The 16,188-nt window shown below is 39.1% G+C and overlaps 1 protein-coding gene and 1 non-coding gene across 7 annotated transcripts in view; both read right to left on the bottom strand.

Moving 5' to 3' along the window:
* Window positions 1-1,751: 1,751 nt before the first annotated feature.
* Window positions 1,752-1,823, bottom strand: TRNAT-CGU (transfer RNA threonine (anticodon CGU)). The gene has a single exon. It is a non-coding gene; the product is annotated as a tRNA-Thr (tRNA).
* A 6,200-nt stretch (window positions 1,824-8,023) lies between these two features.
* MRTFB (myocardin related transcription factor B) overlaps window positions 8,024-16,188 on the bottom strand; it is a 78,444-nt gene continuing 70,279 nt past the window's right edge. For all 6 annotated transcript variants that reach the window (XM_061376092.1, XM_061376093.1, XM_061376091.1 and 3 more), the window contains 2 exons: window positions 15,340-15,400; window positions 8,024-13,453 (listed from right to left, as the gene is read on the bottom strand). In XM_061376092.1, the coding sequence (XP_061232076.1) occupies window positions 12,915-13,453; window positions 15,340-15,400 (600 nt within the window). In that variant the 3' untranslated portion in view covers window positions 8,024-12,914. The remainder of the gene's footprint in view (window positions 13,454-15,339; window positions 15,401-16,188) is intronic.

Genomic DNA, 16,188 nt, shown 5'->3' with positions numbered 1-16,188 from the left:
CAAGACTTTATGAAAGCATCACTCACCACAGGCAACGTAGCTCCTCACCGGGTTTAACCCTGAGGTTGTAGTAACAGAAAGTACTTATCAGAAACATTGTTTGCCATTGATTTGGGTTTTTATGTTTAGTTTTGAAAGTCCTCTTATGAAAGCAGCTTCAGGGACATGGCTGTTCCTCAAGTGTCCTTCGTGTACATGAGTGAAAATATCTAGGACAACAAAAAAGCAGTTACTGAGCTGGAAGGTAAGCGCTCCCATTTCCTCTCTGCTGATGCTTCTTCAGATTATGCCAGATTTGCTGAGTGGTTCTGGAGATTCGGGAATATTGCCAGTAAACTCAGCAAAAAAAAAAAAAAAAAGAAGACATTTGAATTACATGTATTTAATGCAGTCAGATAATCTTCATCATGTTAAATTATATATCATTATAAATTGTTATATAATCTTCATAACAAGAAAAGAGAGCCTTATATAGAATAAATGGCAACAGCCCTTCTTTAAATCAATTTACAACTTGAATGATGATTTTGACCTACCAACACAATGTACGTATATAATGTTAAAAGGTTTTACAAAATGTGGTGTAAGTAGTTAATGACAGGGTTTTTGTTCCCACTACAATTGTACAATTTTGATTCCAGACAACAATGGTGCAGAATATGAGAAGAAAATTTGTCAGGAAGAAGACAGAACAAAACCAAAGGTCAGTGAAATTCCAAATGGCAAGCAAATATCAAACATGAATCAATAGAGGTTTCCTTCCATTTGTAGTGCTGATATTAATGTGTAGTGCTGCTCTTATTGCTGTCGTTAGGATGGTTTTAAGTGCTTATCTGCGTCCAAGGCTGTCGCTGGTTCCATTCATGTGCGAGCCTGGCTGGTGTGTCCTAGGGCCCAGGGTCTGCATGTGCTCGGCGTGGGTGAGCACTGCACAGCGCCGGTTGACAGAACCAACCAGCCCTTGCTGTGACTGTTTCCAGTGTCACAGGGCGTTTTCCTGCTTAAAAATTAGGAAACGAACACTAACCAGATTGCAAATACTTTTAAGTGGTTAGTGAGACAGAGGAAGAAACCTCATGTTTCAACCAGAATTAAATCACAATGAAAGGCCCCAGGAACCTGGATGATCAACCGGTGGAGAAGATCTCTTCAAACGAGAGTGTGCAGAGACTTCGCTTGTTCCTCACAGGAACAAACTTGTGTCTTGGTGGGTGCCAGCATGCGCTTTGGAGCCACCATGCAGGAATGAGTGTGACGGGGCTTCCACTTGGCTTTGATACGCGTCTTTTCCTTGCACATCTGAAATCATCTTCTGCTTCTTCAGGGTGAGCTCGAGTGTTCCTAGAGTACCGGCTTAACCCCGGAGGAAGGTGGTCTGAAGAAAAACATTGGTGGTGTAGCAGATGCGGATGGAGACGTTGTCATGCGCGCAACGCAGTGCGGTGCGGTAAAGTGCAGGTGTGATCGCGGAAGTGCAGGAGAAAGCGAGGTATGGCAGGTACGGCTCCGCCCCTTGCAGGAAGCAGCGAGGTATGGCAGGTGCGGCACCGCCCCCTGCCGCAACCGCCGAGGTGCTGGTGCTGCAGCGAACCGCTGTGCGGTGCACTCCACCCTGCCAGGGGCGGTGACCGCTGCTGGGTGCTCGCCTCTGCTCTGCTGGGTACCATACCGGTGGAGGGCTAGAGCGCTGGCATCCCATCGCCGCGTCCCCTAAAAACAATAAGGAAGACCCACGCGCGCGGGCCCCGCCAAGGCACGGACGGGGTTCGAACCCGTGATCTTCGGTTTACGAGACCGACGCCTTACCACTTGGCCACCGCGCCTGCGTTAACCGCCTCTCCGGACGCCCTTCTATCGCTGGCGCCACTCCCGTCTGCCCTCGCCAATCGCGTGCCAGCAGCGGGCGGGCCGCCTCCGCTCTGCGCGACGGTCCCGCTGCCCGCCGCGTGCGCCTGCGCGTGCGCCGGCACCTGTCGGGCCGTGTGGAGCGAGGGGACGGGAGCGCGCGGCTGAGGGGGCGCGCGCGGTGGCCGCTGCTCGGCGCCAGACCGGAGCAGTTCCCGCGCCCGGGCTGCGGCGCGTTCCCCCCGGCTGAGGGCAGGCCTGAGGGGCCGCCTCTGGGCGGGACGGGCAGCGGTGGCGGACGGAGTTCTGTTACCAAACGGTGACACTTCGGCGTTTAGGTCAGTGTGTTGGAATGTGGGGTCCTCCTCCTGACCAGGGAGGGTGGGGGGTAGCGGTGTTAAAGCTTTCCGTCTCCAAGAAAAGAAAAATTAAATTATAAATATTAAATTAAACTTGCTAAGTGCCCACTACTTGTTCCATACGAAGCTTCATGTTGTGAAATGCAGAAAAGATACTAAAATACATGTTTTTCTAGATTTGGCTTCTTGCATATTTACAAGTGTGACCTAAAAATAAAGCTTTTAGTTTTCATTTACTGTTCATTGTGGAGATCCTTTTAATCTCTTTGTGAAACTTTTGCTGGGCACCCAAATTATATCCCACCTTCCTGCATGATAGGAATTTTGTTCACTGTCTTTTGGGGGAGCTGATCCCAGCGCTGATCACTCGTCTTTTTTTGGTGGAAGAAGCATGTGGACATGTTGACAGGTACCTTTGGAAAGGCTGAGGTCAGTTACTTACCTGGTGGTGCTGTAATGCAGGTGTCTTAGGAGAGTGATCTATCTGTATCATTTTGGGATGTTCTTTGAACTGTCATCAGAAAATTCACACCTGATGGCTTGGCTGAATGGACAAATGTCAGGTTTTTAACAGTTGCCATTTCCCAGCTTCTCTGTGCTAACTCTGTGTTCCAGCAAACAGAGCAGTCTGAACTCACATCTCCCACAATGAAAGGTACATGATTTAAATTACTTCAGTGGGTGGTCAGCCCATGTTAAATGTGTTTGCTGCTATCCTGGGATAGTTGCCCCAGAGGTGATTTGTTCTGGTTTTCTAGCCCTTACAAGTATAACTGATACTCTGTCCTACCCGAAGAGTTGCTGGAGTTTTATCTGCTGGTCTTGCTTATCCCTAGCTTCAAAGGACATACCCACATCTGGGCTCTGGAAAGCCACAATATTGCTGCAGAGTTCTACTCTTTATCACTGCAGTCAGTGCAGCACTTCACAACTGTGGTGACTTGTAGGAGTGGAAACTGCCTCCCTGAGCTCTCACACCAGCGGTTTTTGTGAAGGGTGACCTCGAAGGAGCAGTTCTCTAAGCTGGCTGAAGAAGAGGGAATTAGTGTGACCAGGTGGCAGCAGGAAGGAGTTAAGATTTTAATAAAGTGGTTTTGACTGATGTTCTTCCATTTCTGGCCTGCTAACTTACTACAAAATACGCTCTTTCATGTGCCATACTTGCCACTTGTAACTTCTCATCACAGTTCCTGTGCAGCTCATGTCTGCATTTGTTTTATTCATGCTTTGGTATCTTTGTGAGCTGAGAAGTTGATTTTGTGCTGGGAGGAAGCAGAGGGACTATTTGACTTACATGTGCTATTCATAGGAGTTGTATCTCTCCAAATAGACTCCATTTTTAATAAATGTATTTGGTTGGCATCAGAAGTAGTATTTAACGGTAAATCTATTTCTAATCAACTAATTCAAAGTAAATAAACTTCTAATGCTAAAGTTCTTGTATAGGGAGACTGAGAGTTCAGTTTGGAATCATGAATATCTTCTGAATAGATTAGGACGATATACGTATTTGGACTAAAAGTGGTTGTCTCTCAGCTCAAATGCAATAATATGGAGCTGTTTAATGGTGAGCTAGTTTATCAAAATGGTAGTTTGCAAAACTAAAAATGTAAGTTTGATTTAAAACATGTTACTGCCTGTGGTATCTTCTGATGCCTGCATACGTTTGTCTGGGAATGTCTTCTATGCCGGTCATTACCCTTGTTTGAGCTCTGTGCAAAAGTCCTTATTCTTTATGATAAATCCTCCTTATGCACTGTTCTTTTCTGACAAAATCTTTAAAACACCACATGAATTTCCAAAAGGAAAGTCTTTAGAAGATTCCAGTGCTGAAAAGATAATGTCAGAGATTTTGTTGGAAGGAGAAAATAATCACTGGTTTTTTTCCCTCCTTCCATAAGCCTCACTATGAGATGGAGGTGTTGCTTTAGGAGAGGGTTTTAATGTCTGTTTTAAAATACAAAATTAAGCCTTGCTACAGATTTCCCTGACTTTTTTGAGGACATAGAAGGGGAACAGTCAAATTCATGCAGAATTTGTATAACTGAGTTTTTAAAGACATACTATAGGGTAGCTGGAGTGCTCCTCAGATAACAATTATGCAAGCTAACACTTTGTCCTAGCTTTATGAAAGAGTTGTCTTGGAAGGATTCAGGAAACATGCAGTGTTACCATAGAGTGGCCCTGCAGTCCTTTTTCTGCAGAGAAGACTGGAGGCTCACCTTGAAGTAAGATTTTACATGAAGGTAAATATTTCTTACTGTATAAATTTATGGAAAAATACTTAAAGGAAAAGAACACCAAACCAAACCAAGCCTCTAGCTGTTACATCTCAGATGCTCCTCTAAGTTTAACTTCTCTTTTAGCAAGGTCTTGGTGGGGTTGTAGATTACAGTATGGGGTGCGGAGAAATCTGTGTGACATCTCTGACTTGAGACAGTACAAATATGCTAATATGTCACCCTAGCAACATTTGTATAATACATAGGAGGAGTATAATAGGAGTATATAGCATTTAATATTGTACAATTACAAATGTGGTGATGGCCATTTGTAGAACATGGTGTAGTATCACAGAATCATAGAATAGTTAGGGTTGGAAAGGACCTTAAGATCATCTAGTTCCAACCCCCCTGCCATGGCAGGGACATCTCACACTAAACCATGCCACCCAAGGCTCTGTCCAACCTGGCCTTGAACACCACCAGGGACGGACCATTCACAACTTCCTTCGGCAGCCCATTCCAGTGCCTCACCTCACAGTAAAGAACTTTCTCCTTATATCTAATCTAAACTTCCCCTGTTTAAGTTTGAACCCATGATCCCTTTGTCCTATTATTACAGTACCTAAATGAAGAGTCTCACTCCAGCATCCTTGTAGGCCCCCTTCAGATACTGGAAGGCTGCTAGGTCTCCACGCAGCCTTCTCTTCCTCAGGCTGCACAGCCCCAACCTTCTCAGCCGATCTTCATATGGGAGGTGCTCCAGTCCCCTGATCATCCTTGTGGCCTCCTCTGAACTTGCTCCAAGAGCTCCATGTTCTTTGTATGTTGAGGACACCAGAACTGTACACAGTATTCCAAGACAGGTCTCATGAGAGCAGAGGGGCAGGATCACCTCCTTTGACCTGCTGGTCACGCTCCGTTTGATGCAGCCCAGGATATGGTTGGTTTCTGGGATGCAAGCGCACACTGAAGACAGCTAATGTTAAGTTTCTCATCAACCAACACTCCCAAGTCCTTTTCCACCAGGCTCCTTTGAACCCAACCTGTAGCTGTGCCTGGGATTGCTCCAACCCAGGTGTAGGACCTTGCACTTGGCTTGGTTGAACTTCATGAGGTTGGTATTAATATGAATTTATATATTCAGGTTTTATTGAAAACCAGGGTTTAGCTTGTGGATGAAGTTCATTCAGCATAATCTCAAGCTTCACCAGTCCTTCTTGGCTTAGGGGTTACACCTTAATACTAATATGAACACAGTTTTCAAGGGAGGATTATGTGTTTATTTATTTCTTGGTCTTTGTAAAACAATCAAAATCCCAAATAGTCAGTTGGCACCAAACTCAAGTGTTTTATTTCTGATATATTCCAACTATAAATTCTGTAATGCACAAATGCTTGGTCAAAAAGTACTGCACTTCCTTTGCAGTATTCGTGTTTGGTGTGTGATAGCTGAAAGGAAATTGGTGGCAATTATAGCCTACAAACTTTTAGAATGGCTATGTTCATAAAGAAAATGTATTTTATGCAATTTACTGGGCATAGTAATAGGCTTTATTTTTTCAGTTTTATGAGTATTTGCCCAAGTTCTGATGTCATCAGCATAGAACAGACTTCAACAAGGAAAGATTGGATGATCTAATATAGGGACTGCCTCCACAAGTATCATAGTAAATACTGAAATGAAGCAGCTTCATCGTGAAAATCAGCTTGTGCATGTTGATCAGCTCATAGCTCATTCTGAAGAAATGTTATGTTCTAGAACACAAATTGAGCAGAATACAAAATGCAGATGCAAAATCCCACAATCCAGCGCATTTCAAAAGCCTTAGAATAATTTGGAAAAGTCATGAATGAAAATGGGTGCAGTCTTTTATACACCAGAAATAATTTTATCCTTTCTTTGCCTTACTATAGTTATGAAATATCCCTTCTTCTCTCACAGAGACTTATTCTTTGTACTCACTTGGGGTTTTCTTTACAAATTCTTTTTCATTGTTAGGGAATTACAGGTAGCGTCTATTTAGAAAAATGTGATACACTATTTCCTTTCCTTTAACATGGTATACAACAGAATCACAGTATTTTGTAGCTGAAAAGAATGCCCATATCAACTTGGGGATTATTTCTGTTTCAGACAGTCTAACTCAATGAGGAGCGGAAGTCTGTATTGGAAGGTGAAATACACCCAGTAATCTGCACTGATGCGTAATTGGTTTTGACTTCACTCTGAGAGGCCTTAGAAGTTCATTTGCATAAGTGAACAAAATGTTGCATTTGACTCACAAATGAGGTTAAACTACCTGGAGAACTTTCAGAAGTCTGCCTGATTTAGAAGGCTGTGCCTCTTCAAAGCTCTATGTGGCCTGTTCTGAGCAGCAGTGGAACCATTCCACCAGTCTGCTCCAGGACACTGACACGAGAGGTTCTAAGCAGAAACGTACACCTCTCTAGCATGTCCCGTTCAGTCTGTATTTCAAAGTGTTGGTTTTGCCTCCCTGAAAAAATCTCACTTTTAGTGAGGAAAATACTCCAGGTTTTTCCTCCTTCCTTTTCACCCAGGCACTGTGAGCCAGAACACTGACTCCCTCCATTTCTCTTAGGACTGCTTTTATACATGACTTCAGTGTTGCAGTTTGTTCCCCTTTCCACCAGGAAACACTATGGACTCACCCAAGAGATTATCCTGAGAAAATTTTGCTAGAGGCTTGACTCTGTTGTTAACAAAGTACATACTAGAATCATGTTATGTTTTACCAGGTCTTATCACAGCATTTTGAGTTTTGATCAATTTTTCTTTTTCATGGAGATGGGTTTAAACTAGTGCTGTTGAGTGACTTCTTTAGTACCCCTACGCAGTCATACACCATCACTGCATGCACTGCATAATTTTAAGTCCTCTTCTGTGTTAAGACTTTAGAAGACTTTTTAAATAAGGTGTATTGCCTTTGTGGAAAAGAGTAGGGAATGTCCAAAATTGCTTAATATGTCTCTGCAATTGCATTGTCACAGCTGCTTAGGTTTGTGCTTGTGTTTCGGGGTGAACCCAAGCAGCTGCACATCATATAAAAAATCCAGTGACAAACTACAAAATGAGAACTGCATGGATTATGAGCTATATAGAAAGGTCATAGACTGCAATTGTTTTAATTTTTTATGAAGCCACTTCATTTAAAATCTATTGAAGAGTATCACACCTGTATTTTACCTGTGTTATGTAAATTATTCTACTGCATTTTTTTAAAGTGACAAAAGCACTGAAAAGTCTGGGTTCTTATCCTACCCACTCTTGTGAAAAGAACAGAAAACAGGAAAGGAATTAATGCAATAGTATTGCTTAAAAAAAGAAAAAAGTCCAGACCTAAACTGTGAGAGTACAGGAAGTCTATTCCTCCGGATTTTGGCTGATTTTGAAGGTAAACCATCAATCTTTTGGGGTTTGTGTAAGTGCAGATTTCTTTTTTTTTTTTTTTTTTGTTAGAAGTGTACTTATAACATAGGCCAAATGTCACATTTTTTGTGATTATTATTAATCTGATTTTGTGATTATTATTACAAGATATTTTTCATTTTAATTAGTAAGCATGGACAAATGAACACAGTTTTCCTTTTTTATTTGAGACACTTAGCAAAAATGCTGAAATATCAAACATTTCCTCAGTAGCTACAATATTGCCACTATGTACAAAATATTTGATAAATGTAGTACACATATAAAAATACAGTATGCATTACATATATACAGTACAATGTGCAAAACATATGGCATTCAAACATATGGAATTGATTTTAGGGGTGCAAACAGCAAATACAAAGGCATCATGGTTTCTTATAGAAAGGCAATACATAAACTGACGCCCTGATTGCCATAATTTGCATTTAGTAAAGTAGTGCTTAAATGAAGAGGGCCCTAGAGACAGGTGTCTATCTTCTTCTTTCCACAAAATGAGATGCTAAGACATAATTATGACTATGAAAATAAGAAAAGAAACACCTACTAGGGTTAGCATTATTTCTACTGCAAGCAGTACTGGGAAGAAAAATCCTATCTGGAAAAAAGCCTGTGCTAGTACTTAATACAAATTTCTCAAACAACAAAAACAAATCTGTACTGTTAAACATCAAAACCAGCTTTCAAAATATCTACATCCTTAATTTAAAAAAAAGCATGGATAATACTTCTGGGGACTTAATTTCCTATGCTTCAAAATACAAAGTGCCTCCTTTGGCAATATAAATGGCAATACTTTGGTTCCTATTTAAATTTCTATATTATTATAATTTATTTTACGCTGTCTTTTGAATATCTGAGCTGTATTTTTTATAAAAATAGTGTGATTATATAGTTATTAACCATTCCCTGCTTTTTATTGAGATTTTTCTCTCATAGCTAGAATGGCTTTTTGGCTAGGTTTCTAAAAATAGCACTTTTAACTTAAAAAGTCTTTAGTCAGTATGGACACTACAGAATGATGTACGTGTCTCTTTTTTGCACTTTTTATTTATTCCTAGCAAATTGGTATAAAAGTAATATTTGAGATTACTTCAGGTTTTATGGATGCTCTTTATTGGCTATGTGTATACTATATGCAACTCCATTCTCGTGTTAAAAGCCATCTGTAGTATGGTCTAGAAGTCATCAAAAGGTGACTTACTAGACCACAATGTAAAGTTTCAACAGATCATTAACTAGAGATAAACAAAAGAATTTTTTTCCAGTTTTAATAGGATTTGCTTTAAGTTTATAATACACTGAAGATGTCATCCAAATACCAATAGTTTACATCGGTGAGCTGTACTGAGTTTGATTCAATAATGCCCTTCCAGTTACATGTATTCTGTGATTGCATTTTCTCTGCCTTGAAACAGTTCAGCAGCTTGTGCCTGGTTTCCAACTACAGTGCCTGCACTTTTCAGGCGTCTGAATGTTTGAGATACATAACACTGAAGTTTAACATTGAAGTTTAACATTGAAACTTCCATCTTGATCACCCGCTTTCTTGAACATAACTCCTGGTGGTGAATTTAGAAGTACCTTGGGAAGAAATTTCAGTATTAAGTAGTGATTATTTCTGAAAGCTGTGGCAAGCTGTTGCCTCAACTTTAAAGGTCTGATTCTGCAAGCCCACATTGCTGGATTAGACTTTCAATTTCTGTAGTGAACACCTGCCATAAATACATTTTATTCTCAGAGAGAACTGCTAGATTTATGACAAAGATTTCTGAAATATATAATGTTAAAAAAAAAAAATTGCCTGTAAACTTACTTGCCTTAACTAATGCTGAATGGCACAAAAAGTGCATAACCAATACCATTTCTGTATTAAATGCAGGATGTCACTCCTCTTGACGTGCAAAATATGTCTGAGCTCTCTCAGTGTCTAGAAGTGTAAACGCCAACTTTTGATTTTCACACTGATAAAATGGCATTCCTAATTACTTTGAAGGATCTACTAACAACACATTCGATGGGATATGTTCCATTAGTATACTGCAGCCATTACATGGCAAATTTAGTGCCAGTGCATTCCTTTTGCAACTGTTCTCTTAATGAGAATTATTCAGTTCTGCACAGTCGAACTGCACGGTCATGATTAAATTTCTAAAGATGTATTGTACTTGTGTGACAAAAATTGTAATGTAAAACATGCACACACAGAAGTCTTAAGCAAACCTATTTCTGCCATAACAGGCATTATAACTATGGCAAATACACATTTCAGAACAAAGTCTAAAGCAAACCATTATATATAAGGTTTAATACACAAGTCTGAAATGTACAAAAAAATAATCACACATTCCCTACACTAGAGTATTTGTACTTCAGAAACGAAAATGATCCCTTAATTTTTTATTTTTTTATTTTTTTTTCAAATAGACTCTTAGAGTAGAAAGCTATGCTGTACTGATAACAACACATCTCACCTGTTTGGGTTTATTTCTGCACACAGATTCCTATGGATTAGTTAACATTCTACACTGTCAATAAGGATAGTTTTGTAGCAAGATGACTTTGCCAGTTTTAAGCTCTATTTACATGCACATCAAAATGACAGTACAGTTGCTCTAGGTTTATCTGTCCTCTAAAAATTAATTTACTTGCCTCTTAATCAGAAGGCAGGATCAAAAAGGGCTAACTCTAACCACATGTACGTGGTATGATGTTTGGTGTATTACACATAATAAATTGACAGTACTGCAGAACACTAAATTTCATTCAAAGTTGTTCCTATCAGACCAAGAGTCCTTAATTGCTATTCTCTTAACAGTTGAGGGCACTTAGTATCTCAGAGTATTAGCTCCAAAGATCATATGATGAAAAGGAATGCAAAAAGTTGAATGTGTTTGTTCAGCGTTACTGGAGAGTCCTATACCATGAAATTTTAAGGCAGACAGTCCATGTGTAATATTGTACTACTGTTGTAGGCACAGCAAGAAGCACTAAGGAAGGATGTCTTTCAGATTCATCTTTCATTGTGAAAATCTCCACAGATTGTTTTTCTTTACTTAGTTTCAGATTAAAGTAAATCCTGGCCTGTAAAACTATTGAAGATATATAATGATTTAAAGTGCTGATAGCTGGATATGATGCAAACATGTGATGCCAGTTTAAATCCTAACCCACTGATATAATCCACTATTTTATCTAAAGCCAATGGAATTGTGTAATATTAGTAAACCAGGCTGCATTGTGCACCTGGAGACATAAATTTGCAGTTAATTCCACAACACTTTCTGACAACAGTATTTTGTTTCATGTTACCATGACACTGTGGTGATTTTCATAAAATGTGACAGAGGTCGCTAAACAGTTAACAGGTACTTTCTGTTTTCATTATTTCTTTGATACTCTGACACACATCATTACTCTAAGAAGTAAGCAAAAGCTTCAGGGCATTTTCCCATTAGTTCCTACAAAGTTTAGTTTTTGAAAGATAGTGGTGAGGAAGGAATTCTGCAATGAGCTCAGTTTTCAGACTAGAAAATACGATCACATTTCCACTGTTCAGGAAATAGGGTAATTTATCTTAATTTAGGAAACACCTAGTAGGAAATAATTCCAATTTTATATCTGATTATCAGCCTACATCATCTATGGCAACATTTAACAGCTATCACCTGAGTGACAAGCATAGAATGTCAGAGTATTTTACTTCTGTTTGCATTTTGTGGTCTTTTTTTTTTTTGTCTTCCACGTGCTTTCATAATAGACTGAAAAAAATTACTAAGGGCTTAAAAAACAGTATTTCCATGTGCTGTGCTTTGAGGTAAGAGGTTAATTTTTGCAATTATCTATTTCAGGTATGAAATATGTCTTACCATGAAACAGTACATCCTGATACTGCTATTTAGGATTTTCACTGAGCAGCTTCTCTGTTTAGCTTCCCTGATGTTATGTAGTGGTAGGCAAAGCTGTTCAATAGATAAAGTATTCAATAAGAAATGATGGCTGTCCTGTCAGTACTGTCCCTGCAACTCGGTCTGATCCTGCAAACATCTTTTATTGAGGGCACTGGGATAGATGCTTGCAGGATCATAATGCACAACAGCATGAGTTGGACTTTTCTACTTCCTCAAACTGTTCTAATATGCTGAGATACTGGATTCAACGATCTAACAAATATCCTCAAGCACACAGTAAATTAGGATATTTATTATTTCCATTACAGTAATCTCTTGTTTGAAGACCACTGTTCCTCTCTGTTTGCAAAAATAAACTATACAAAGTTAAAAGAGTCTTATAAAATAACTGTCTGATATACAGATTAAAACCTAGTTATTAAATCCAGAGCATCGCTATAGAAAATTCAGTGTTCTCAATATTACCTGGTGTAGCTACAGTGGATTTCTTTCAGTTACACTTAATATCCCTTTGGATGTGGTTAAATTCTTCCCTCATGATTAAAGTATAGGGGAAGAGTTTAAAAAACCTCAAAACCAAAATATAAAAACAATTGAACAAATTAAGAGACTAGATATATGAAATTTCACTGAACCAGCCAGTGCTTCTACTTGCCTTTGCCCTCACAATTCATTTTGAACCTGGCTCAGGCTATCCACAGGAACAATGAAGTGCAGCGATACCTCCCCCTCCCCCAAACATTTGCTCACTTTGTCAATACAGTCTGCTGAAATCTGACATTTTCTTCTCTAAGTTTAGCCACGTTGTGTTTCTCATTTAAGCATTTCAAAGTCAAAGACATAACTTCTTTCTTAAATATTTGTGATGTATTTTACCTTGGGGTACTTTTAATCAGTAAGTATAATCATCCTTTCTTGAATTATGAAATACACCTTTCAGAGGGCCCTGATCTGCATTACTGCTAGGAGCATAAAGTAATTCACTGTTGTAAACTTGAAAATCAGTATGGAATTACCTTCAAGCATTTGTTCTTTCAAACACTACTGTCTTAATTTATCTTAACTGCAATAATAATGGACCTCTGTTGTAAAGAGACTCACAGGTTGTGTTCTCGTTGGCTACAGCTTAATCCCAGTGCAACTGCAGATCTTGTGGATCTAGAAAGTCAGTGGAAAACACGCTGGGGGCAGTAGAACTGAGAGGAGTGAGTCCTGACGAGGAGCTGGGCATTGTGATGTCTAGCCATTCCATATTGTCCAAATTTGCATCAGGAAGGTCAAGAGACAGGCAGGAATTATTACTGGTAAACTGTGGGTCGGATGTTTCCATGGGTGAATGAGAGTGATCTAAAATGCTGGAGTGATTAAGTAGATCATTCTGGAGGTCTTCAATCAAAGAAAATGACTCTCTGTCCTCGTTACTGCTTGTCAGTTGAGGAATTTCATTACCTGATGGTAAAGTTCCATCCAAAAGGGCTTCAAGTTGGTTTTCCAAACTTATAGACAAGCTGGTGGTTGGTTCTAATGACACAGGAGGAGGGGCCATTTGTATTTGTGGTGGTGGGCGGGATATCACTGTGTTCACTGGCATTGTAGTGATGTTGGCTGTTACTGGTCTCATTTTAGAAATCGGAGATGGTTCCTCCTTTATTGGAAGGGTAATCTCTGTAATAAAACCAAAACCACTCCACTACTGAATACAGAAAAGATAATGACATATCCTTAGGCTTACAACATCCACTGCTTTTTTGCACACTTTGAGATGCTTCCACAGTGAACTCAACGGAGTAGGAGCAATTTTGCTGTTCTGATATACTAACCCTACATACATAAGATTATGTCAGGTGACCTCTGTGAACAACAAAGTATTTTAAAACAAGTTCCAGAGTTCTGCTTACAGTAATATTTCAGCCAATCAGAATATTTATATTGATGAAAAAAGGAACAATTTTCTAGATGTTAACTTTACCTCATTCATGTTTATAGTTCTGACTAATCAGAATAATTATGGAACCAACATATTTTCAATTTCCAGTTCCATCCCTGTTTAGTACTATGTCCACCTTGATGATCAGAGTCACAGAGATCAATCTAGGGTCTAAAACTACTCTTTCTGTCAAGAAGTTCCATGTAAGATAGTGATATTAACAATAAAAGGAAATAAAGTATAAGTTCCAATTAATTCTTATACATTAATGTAATCCAAAAGTAGGATTAGACAGAACAGAACATGGAAATAAATCCTCTAACACAGGTGATGTTTCTGCCAGCAAATGTACACCTGACAATGTATTTTGCACCAGTTTTCCAAGCAAATCACACATCCTTAAAACCTGTGAGAGCATCTATGAAAAGGATTACTTAGTAAAAAAGCAAAGCATTACTAAATGGACCCTCTCACACTCTTGAGGTGCCTTAATAAACTAAGTATTTTTCTTTGTAGAACTCGCTTATGTAAGTACAAGAGCCCTGAATACTTTGTTTTTCATTAAGATGATCAGGAAACAGCTGCCTTTTTATTGCAGCTTCACAAACCTACAAATAGGTTTAGTAATGGAAAACTTGAAGATCTAAGTAAGCACAGCAATGTTTCCTATATCCTCTGTTCCAGTTCAAACTACCCATGCAATATTTCAATAAAAGCACTGACAGCATTCTTCCATTTAGCTTGAGTTGTGCACTGCACGGGTAACTTATGTCAGTCTGTCACTGTCTACTCCGTTTTCTCCAGCTGACTTCGCAATTTGCTTTGAAAAAGAGAAAATACTGCAATGTTTAGAATATGGCTAAAATCTTCTAATAGCTCACAATCAGTCACTTCTGTCCTGGCATTCATGGCTGTCAAGATCCTTATATGACAGTAGCACAAAACATTAAGTTAACTGAATTGCTTGGCACCAGAACACTTCCCAGTATTGGAATGGCTTCTTGGTCTCCAAAGCCTAATTATGCCTGAAAGCCACCTCCTACTGCAAAGCTACCTTTGTATGTTACTCTAGTTATTTCGTCTGCTTTCTGATAGCTTCCTTATGTCAACTGACACAGAAAGTTTTTACTCATCAATGCCTTGATGTAGTTCATACATACTCTTTCTGGTAATGTGTCTTTGATGTTTAAGAGCTGATAATACGTGGTTATATTTAATGAAATGTTAGTATCAACATTGCTTTAACTCTTATTCTATTTTTTGTGTAATTTCAATATATGTTATATGGACTTGCTCAACGTTTTCAATTTTGATAAAATACATCTGTGGTAACCTAAGGCATTCTTTTAATCATTTGAATGCTGTGTGGATTATTACAGAGGTCTGCCTGGGCTAACTTACAAGCAGAGAAGTTCCACAGCAGTTTGACTGCATGTGTTTTGGTAAATGTTTCCTTTAATAGATAATTAATGCAAACTTTCAGAAATGCAAGTTTCATCCAGTTTGTAGAGCATCTATCTCCTCTCCCTGGGAGAATTCTTTCCTTTCATTCATTTCAGTATAGTGCTGAATTTTTATTCTCAGGTTTTTAATCTCTGTATCAGACAGACGTAACATAGCTTACCTCCGCTCTTGATGAGAATATCAAAAAGATCATCCATCTGCTGACTGTGTGCACTGGAAATCTGTAATGCATGAGAAAAGAGTTATCCTTTTTCATGTAGTGTTTATGCCTAAGGTGACTGAGCCTAACATTTCTCAATGGTACGTAAGTACTAACCTATGATCAAGACTAAAATTATTCATATGAAACTGTCAATCTAGAAAACACAGAAATAGTTTGGAGAGACACTTGTGAATCCTTGTGGTCATTTTCAATACAAAGGAATAGGGAAAAGATCTGTGAAGCAAGACAGATTTCACAAAGGCAAGCCAGAAGAGTGCTGAAAACTAGGACTAAGAAGGACAACTACTAACCCTGTCTTGTACCAGGATAAATATCTGCAATAACTGCTGTGCTCTGGGGGGTGCACCCTGAAATGTTTTCTCTCAGAGACAGCCTGCGAATAGCCATCATGCAAGATGCATTTTGTTAGGTATGGTTTTGTTGGTTGTTGCCTTGTTTGTGTTTGGTATTGTAGGTTTGGGGTATTTTTTCTTTTTTATCTTTTTTCCAATCTGTAGATCCATGTTCTTTTCTTTTTCTTAAAGGGGAGGGGAAGCTTTCATCAACTGTTTATCTGTTTGTTTTAAACAGCCATCTCCTGAATATCTGAACCTTAAGCAAAAGTTAAAAAAAATCCCCACAAATCCATTCTTTCAAAAACTCTCCAGGAAAAACAGAGACTTTCACGATGGTCTCAAAAACTAAAAGTGTTTTAAAACACTGTTTAAAACACTGTTTTACTCTGGAGATGGGAAGTAATTTGTTACACTCTGGTGTAACTCTGTTATAACCTTTGTCTGGTATAAC

Source organism: Neopsephotus bourkii, unplaced genomic scaffold (genome assembly GCF_033783945.1).
Source record: "Neopsephotus bourkii isolate Nb327-2 ecotype Australia unplaced genomic scaffold, CSIRO-AGI_Nbou_v1 NB_1706, whole genome shotgun sequence".
NCBI lineage: Eukaryota > Metazoa > Chordata > Aves > Psittaciformes > Psittacidae > Neopsephotus > Neopsephotus bourkii.
Note: the sequence above shows the minus strand (reverse complement) of the source record. Positions and strands in the feature narration are given on the sequence as shown.